Raw genomic sequence first — 8,227 nt, 5'->3', positions numbered from 1 at the left:
CTTCCAGCCCCTTGTGATTTAGCATCTTCTTTTTATTTTTTTCTGGGTTATATAGGAGAAAAGGTTTCTCTCTGTTTAGTTGCAGAAATTATTTGGTAAATTAGAATCACTTTGTTCCACAATTTAGTATACTTTGTTAAAATATGAATGAATATTTGATTGTTAATCGTTAATTCTTTATTCTCAATTCTCATATGTACTCATCATATATATTAAATTTGAATAAATATTTGATTGCATATTATGTAGGTACTTGATATTACTGAAAAATGGTTAGAAAAAAGGATAAGTTTTGGGAACATGTACAATAACTTGGGCCGAGCCGTTTTAAATGCAATTATTGTGAACTTGACTACTCTGGTAGTGTTACTCGAGTGAAAGCTCATTTGGCTTGCTTGACTGGCCATGATGTTCAAATTTGTACAAAAGTCCCTGATCATGTTCAAGCTGAAGCCAGTGCATAAATGAATTTGAGTGCATCTAAAAAGAAAAGGACGAATGAGACCTTAGAAAGTGGAATTGGCTCCACAAGTTCTCTTGGTAGGAGCATTCATCAAACCACAATGGTAGAGTTGGCTACTAAACAAGACAAGAAGTCATTAGAAAAGATGATAGGAGATTTTTTTTTTAAGAATAACATTTCTTTCAATGTTATTCAGACAGAATCTTTTATTCAACTGATGAAAGGTGCTTGTGCCTATGGTCAGGGTTTTGTTATTCCTAGTTACTTTACTCTTCGTACCCGTTTGATTCCTGAAGCTAAGGTAGAGATCATGGAATATGTGAGCAACATAAAGTCAACATGGGGTGGCACAGGTTGCACAATAATGTCTGATTCTTGGACTGACCTAAAGAAGAGGTCTTGGGTCAATGTGATAGCTTATTCTCCTGGTGGGGCTGTATTCCTGAAGTGTATTGATTGTGGTTCAAATAATATTACTGCTGGATATCTTTTTAGAGAAATATCTAATGTTATTGAAATGCTTGGACCACAACATGTTGTGCAATTTGTTTCAGATAATGGTGCTAACTATAATTGTTATGGTGATATGTTGATTGGAAAATGGTCTCACATGTATCGGATAAATTGTGCTGCACATGGGATTAATTTGCTTTTAAAGGATATCCATAAGCATGTTAGATGGGTGAGGGAAATTATTGATGATGGTAAACATGTAGTGGATTATATGCACAGGCACACAGCTATTATAGCCTTAATGAGGGAATTCACAAATGCCAAAGAGATTAAGCAGCCTTGCAAGACAAGGTTTGCTACTAATTTTTTAATGCTCCAATCTCTTATTGTAGTTGAGAATGAGTTAAGGCTATTGGTTGCATCATCTGAATGGAGAGGCTTCCATTGCAATAGAGTTGAAATAGCATTAAAGACTGTCAGGATAATTCAATCTGATATATTCTGGGAACAGGCAAAGGAGGTTATTGCTTTTATGGATCCTTTCATTAGGATTCTTCGCCTTGTTGATTCAGATGGTTCCACTGCATGTTACTTGTATGAAGCAACTGTTAGGGTAAAAGAAAAATTGAGGAAGTTAAAGGAGAGTGATGGAGTAAAGTACTTTACCATATTGGATTTGTTTGATACAAGGGTGGAAAAGAATATAATTCATCCTGTTCATGTGCTTGCTGCAGCTTTAAATCCTAATAATTTGTTTGATGGTGGACTTTTTATTGAGACAAATACAGTTGTGCAAGCTCAAGAATGTATTGTGGCAACCATGGTTCCTCTAGAAGATCATGAGCAATTCACTGCAGAAATGGTTGAATATCGAATGAGGAACCCAAATTTGTTCAATATCACAGGAAAGTCTTTAATGAAAACTAACCATCCAAGTAAGTCTGTTAGTTAATTAAGTTTATATTTCTATTTGTATATCATCCTTATATGTGTTTACTTGTGTTAATTTGATATGTGTTTACTTGTGTTAATTTGTAGGGATTTGGTGGGAATATATGGGTGGTTGTCTTCCTGTGGTTCAGAAGGTTACTTGTAGAATCTTAAGCCAACCTTGTAGTTCCTCTCCTTGAGAGAGGAATTGGAGTGCTTGGGACGCTGCACAAACAAAGAAGAGGAACAGGTTAACTCCAGAAATGTTAGAAGATTTGGTATACATTAGAATGAATTCTTTGATGAAGGAGAAATATGAAAGCCAAGCAATTCAGGATACAAAACCTATTGACCTAGAGAAACTTGGTGATTTGCCTGATGTAAACATTGAGTTGGAGACAGAGAGACTTGAAGAGACATATGTTGAACCTATTCATGATCAACCTAATTCTATATTATGATACACTTGTGCTTTTTTTTTTAATGAAATGGGATGATGTAATTTGGATGATACATTTTGGATTATGTAGTTTGGATGATGATTTTGGATATTTAAATGATGTATTTTGGATATTTGAATGGTATATTTTGGATCTTATATTAATCTTTGGATGGATATATTTTTGATGTTATTTCATGACATAATAGGTTTAGAATTTGAATTGAAATATGGATATTATCTATATTTATTTTGATTGTTATCCAGGTATTTAGAGAATTATTATGTCAATTTATGTCTATATATTGCCCTTTTTTTTTACACCGTATTATTTAAATATAAACGTTTAAAACACGTACCGTCCGTTTTTTATTTTTTCCCGTTTTTTTCGTATTTGACCGTATTTTTGACCGTCCCGTTCACGTTTTGATCCGTTTAAAACATGCACATACCGAATAATGTTTTTTTGCCATTCCCGTTTTAACTAACAGAGGGTGTGACACCTAATCCAAACATCATATAATAATAATATTATTATTTGAATATTACTAATGGATGAGTTTTATACCATTATCTCCCCAAATAAAAAATCATTCGCAATTTAATCCAATTAATTGCATATCACTTCATCCGCTAAAAATAATATCAGATAATGGACTATAGGATATGTAATTAAATTACTGTCAAACCTCAATCCATTAAACATGTCAATGCAAAATTTTGTGCTAATGATGGGGTAAAATTTTTTTGTTAAAATATATAATATTAGCTCTAAAAATAATTTGTAAATACTTTACAAAGGCATTACTGAATCAGGAGTTTAGTCTAATCATACAAAAAAAAAAAATTCTCTTTCCTCAATATTTACCAGTAAGGCAATGGATTCTGTGTTATACGATTATTTCGTTTATGATCAAAGACTATAACTCCAGTATACTGATATATATTTAGGAAAATAAAACATTAATCATAAATACGCCAATGCCCATGATGAGTAATCATAATAACAAGGACCTCTTAGGTTGAGGGACCAATTGAATTTTTAAATGAGAATCTTATTACCTATCAATTGACAGTGACACAAGTAAGATTCTTATATGATCCTATAGCACACATTATTTGTGCACTCACGTCTATATTTTGGAATCAAAATTCTAAAGAATACATGATGTGACAATCATATGAACAAGATGCCCAAACTTGTCCCCAGTCTAGTACGCTTTAGGTGAAAACCTAAGGACAACCATAGTCTATTATAATCATGCAAATTTAAATGAAATTAATGAAAGTTAGAAGTTCCAGGTTTAATGGACATATATCCAACACAAAAACCATAATTTTTTCTTTTCTATCCTAACAAAGTAGAAATATTTGTTGGACTAGTAGAAACCTAAGAGGGGTGAATAAGGTATTGTGGAATAATATAAACTGTTTGCAAACTTAAAAGGGTGTAAATAGAGACAATAGTGCATAATGTAAAGGATGAAGGGGAGATAAAAATAATTGACAAAAGGGATTTTAGAGTCATTTGGCTCATTCGCATATACCCACCACCATAAGCACTCTCTTGGGCTTCCCACTATCCTTATTACTTTCAAATGCTAATGATTAAACCTTCTCACAAATTGGTTACCCAATGGCACCAATTATGTCTTCATGATTTTGGGTCTCGTTCAGAGACACCCTATCTACCCCTCCCCCCTTTTTTTTTGTCAACATCTTAATTTCCACTTACAATAACAAAGATCAAAGAATGATTCAATAATTGAATATAAAAATAAGCAAATACTTGATTTTCAATGCAAATGTCTTAAACCCAAGGAAATATTAAGTCTTTAAAGTCTTTTGAAACTCCCCTAAGTCTCTTTTATTGAGATATTATATTTTGCATATGTTTTTAATGATTACTAACTTTTCTTGTTAAATGAAAAAAATTTAAGCCAAAGTGGAATTGATGTCTTCACAAGCACCATTAAGTTGCATGGAGGCATGCCTAAGCAAGTGAAAAATTATCATCAAACAAGCTTCACAAGATTGGAAGATCAACTAAAGCTCAGTTGACAAGGAGCATGAAGTATCAAAACTATAATTAAGGATCAAGTCACTTCAGTAAGACTATAGCTAAGTGGCAATAATTAAATATCAAGTCACTTCATTACTATGTTCAATTGGCATGATGTTGAGAAGCCAAATGAAAGACTCAAGCTTCACTTTAGTAAGACCAAAGCATAATGCACCTCAAAACTTCAATAGCAAAAGATATTATCAAATGATGTATATTGTATGGTCTTCAAGACTTGGGAATTAGTTTTCATATTTGTATATCAATGTAATGATTCTTAAGTATTATTGAGTGATTCTCATGATAGCTCTTAGTGGGCGAGCCTGTGGCACAACGGTTAAGTTGCACTATTACAATGCATGTTGGTCATGAATTGGGATGAATCGGATTGCCTTAGACGATTTCTGGTATACATGAAAAAAAAAATCATGTATTTCAAGTGAATATCCAAAAAATTGAATGACATTACTAGGGTGCATGGATAGATTAAGGAATAAATTGAAGTAGCTCCTTTATTGCGAACCATACTTCAGTGATATTTCATCTCGATTGAGAAGTCGAATTTAGCCCTTTCAAGATACTGACAGCCTCTGCCTCCATCAATTGTTTACCTAAAACGATCTAGATATTTATGTCAAGAAAACATCCCTAATGTAAAATACCAAAGCCCAACCTAAATATGATGTCAAATAGTTAGTAGCACCAGAGCGAACCAAAATGGGATGAGATTAAAAAAAAAAAAAGAGTTGGTGGTCCTCCTAAAGTGAAGTTTGATTCATTTGTGGTAGAGGAGATCAATCTATCAATGATTAAGTCATGATGAATTTCATATAAGAAATCCAATTATGCACATGTTTTATTACAAACATAGCATCATAATTTTTTTATTTAATCATTAATTGGTTTCTATGATGCCAAATAAAATAGATGAAAATTGTAGACACACTAATGCTCAAATTAAGGTCAACCTTACTTAAAAGTGATGAATAAAAAAACATGTTTCACCATAGAAATAAATGATGTACCTAGAATGTGTTTGGGGCTGCAAACCAAAAGGATCCACTACCCAAACTCGAGTCGCAAAGTCACAAACAATAAAATATGAATAGTTTTAGGAAAGTGACCACAAAAGCACATGATTTGTCAATATTAATCAAAATATCAAGAACGTCCCTTACTGAAATTCCTCGGTATAAAGCTCTCCAGAAAAATACCTTAGATTTTGGATGAATGAGAAGTTTTCATAGAAACCTCCATCAATGGGGTGGGAGAGGCGAAGAGTACTTTCATTGGTCAAGAAATATTGATAAGCCAATTAGGCTATCGAGGGACCAAACTCAGTGCATGTAAAATTGATGGCAAATATGATGAATTTTGAATATAATATATAACGTACTTCATATTTGTCTAGTAGCAAGCAAAGGAAAATGACATGCGAGTGAAGTAAATTTAAAAATGAAAAAAAGAACACTATGGGGTAGCGTGGCACCTGCACCAGACATAGAGAGCAAAATGATTGTCCACCCTGTTGATGCTTCCATATGTGCTCTCGTTGGCTTCTATGCATATACAAGAGCCACGCTCCCCACAGGAAACACTTTCCATTTAAAAAATAAAAAATGAAAACTTTTATAATCATGATTATATTTTTTTTGTCAATGAATAGTGGAGTAATTCCTCCACGAGGAGGATTTATTTAAAGAAATGAAAAAAGAGTTTCAGTCATTTAAAAGACCTAGATTTAAAATGAATACTGGGTGGATGGATCACCAAACTAAACACACACACACCTCTTTAGCTAAATGTGAGCCTCATCATTATCAGATGTAAGAGTAAAAGTAAAACTAATATTGTCAAACTGCAAAAATAGAGAAGAAATATCCAAGGCTAAAGAACAACCCAATTTGATAAGAACTAGAGTCATTCAAACAAGCTACTAAATGAGAGTAGATCAGGTTCTCATATGAGAATCATTCTCATACAGGAATGATCCACACAGATGGAATCCAGCTAAGGAAAAACCTTGTGATGGATCAGACAGTACAAGAATGATTCTTGTATGAAAACTTGATTCACACTCAACTAAGCTACTAGCATCACTAAACATGATCAGTTTCCTAATGCCTAAACTTCTTGCTAAGCCTTCATTGACACTATATTTGGTGGAGGGAGAAATTACAGCTAGCCTTGTATTTGGTAACAACAAACCTCAAGCTATGGTGATGGATGATAATTCCTCCCTCTAATAGAAGATCTAGCATCCCATGCACCATTTGTATGAGTTATAAACATATCATTAGGAAAACAAGATGCCACATATTACGAGCAAAAGGAGCTGTAGGATCACCAACATGTTGGTTGATGTGGCCTTACGTTGCCACATATGTCATAATTAGTATGTTTAATTAAATATTAAATAAAGCAAATGTGATGTTATTGTATGTAACTGGCTATCTACCATAATATGTTGGGATAGTGTAGTTAATATAAATAAGGACTTTAGTCCCTCTTTTCATTTAACGCAATCTTGTCTCGTCCTATTGAGAAAACAAGACTTGAGAAAAGAAATAGGAAAGAGATTGACTAAGAGTATGAGACATTTGCTCATACCAAATCTGTCAAAGAATAGGAGAAAAACTAAAGAGAATCTCACCAATATCCAGCAATGGCAGGTTACTACAGTCCAAGAGGAGGTAGACCAAAATATTTAATTCCGCATTTGGTTTTGGTCATTAGGTTCCTCCTATGCTCTAACATTTGGCATCAAAGCAGGTTTTTCCTGCCTCTGGATTTGGAGTTGAAGATTTTCATTTTGACAATTTTGGATTTTGATTGAAATTTTGATCGGAATCTAATATTAACCAAAAATACAGTGGTTGATAGTAGTCTAAAAGCCAACGGGGTCGCCGCCCCTTCGGCCACCAACCGTTGACCGAGGCAACCTTATGGGCAGCCATAAACATATATTTTTTTTTTACTTCTCTATCTTGATTTGATTTGAATAAGTTGTGGGAGGAGAGAAGAAAAGAGATATTCTCTTGATTCTTTCCATAAAGATAAAGTTACATCAAGTTAATTAAAATAATAATAAGAAGAACTACCCATCACATCACGTCATAAAGATTTGTAAGTTATTTAAACTTTCAAACTTAAAATTTAAATGTTAATTAGTTATGAGAATTATTATTATCTTTGATTTATTATGATGGAAATTTTTAAGGCCATTATGACACCTCATTAATGATGACTTTTATAAATTTTAAATAAAAAAATTAAATAAATAATGGGTGGTTATTGGAATATTCTTTGGGTAATAAAGGGGGTTGAGTTTTCCATTGACTCATATGGAGTCTTAAATAAAAGATCCAATTAATAATATATGGGTAACTCATTTGCCCAATTAATGTCAAATGGGTGACCCAGGTGTAGACACAATATTGTCATGGTTTATGTAACCCGACCCAGATGGGTTAACCTGATTCGATTGGTTCAATCCGGTTTCGCTTGTTTGCTTTTGCTTATTCAATTTATACACGATAGTATAGATTTTTTGTACTTTCAGAGGCTAGTAATTGGTCACCCTGAAGTTGAAAAATCGGTTTGTTGAGGATTACACATTTTAGATCTTCTAAATCCAAGTTTTTTTAGTTTCAGAACCGAATTCCATGCCATTTAAGTAAACAACCTCATTATTTGGGACTGTATGCATATGGAACCATGTTTTGGATCTCCTTTTGTGATTTTGATATTATCTAAATATTGATTATGCATGTTTTCATATGTTGTTTTATTATAATTTTATTCCACATGATGTTATTTGTTAACATTACTTGAATGAACAAATGCGTTAAAGTTGAAGACATTTAAACAAGTCACTATG

At 33.0% G+C, this 8,227-nt stretch overlaps 1 protein-coding gene across 1 annotated transcript; it reads left to right on the top strand.

The window, feature by feature from the left end:
* The first annotated feature begins 680 nt into the window (after positions 1–680).
* On the top strand, positions 681–2,419 carry LOC122073289. Its single transcript, XM_042637851.1, has 2 exons — positions 681–1,851; positions 1,955–2,419. Exons 1-2 carry the CDS (start codon positions 681–683, stop codon positions 2,044–2,046), a joined length of 1,263 nt encoding a protein of 420 aa, XP_042493785.1. The 3' UTR covers positions 2,047–2,419.
* Positions 2,420–8,227: the final 5,808 nt, after the last annotated feature.

Source organism: Macadamia integrifolia, chromosome 1 (genome assembly GCF_013358625.1).
Source record: "Macadamia integrifolia cultivar HAES 741 chromosome 1, SCU_Mint_v3, whole genome shotgun sequence".
In the NCBI taxonomy this organism is placed as follows: Eukaryota; Viridiplantae; Streptophyta; class Magnoliopsida; order Proteales; family Proteaceae; genus Macadamia; species Macadamia integrifolia.
This window is presented reverse-complemented; position numbering and strand designations above follow the sequence as displayed.

What these genes read in the sequence shown, in the direction of transcription:
- LOC122073289 (XM_042637851.1), top strand. Translation starts at nt 681, where the DNA reads ATGAAAGGTGCTTGTGCCTATGGTCAGGGTTTTGTTATTCCTAGTTAC. An exon ending in AATGAAAACTAACCATCCAA is followed by an intron (nt 1,852 to 1,954) that starts GTAAGTCTGTTA and finishes GTTAATTTGTAG; the next exon opens with GGATTTGGTGGGAATATATG.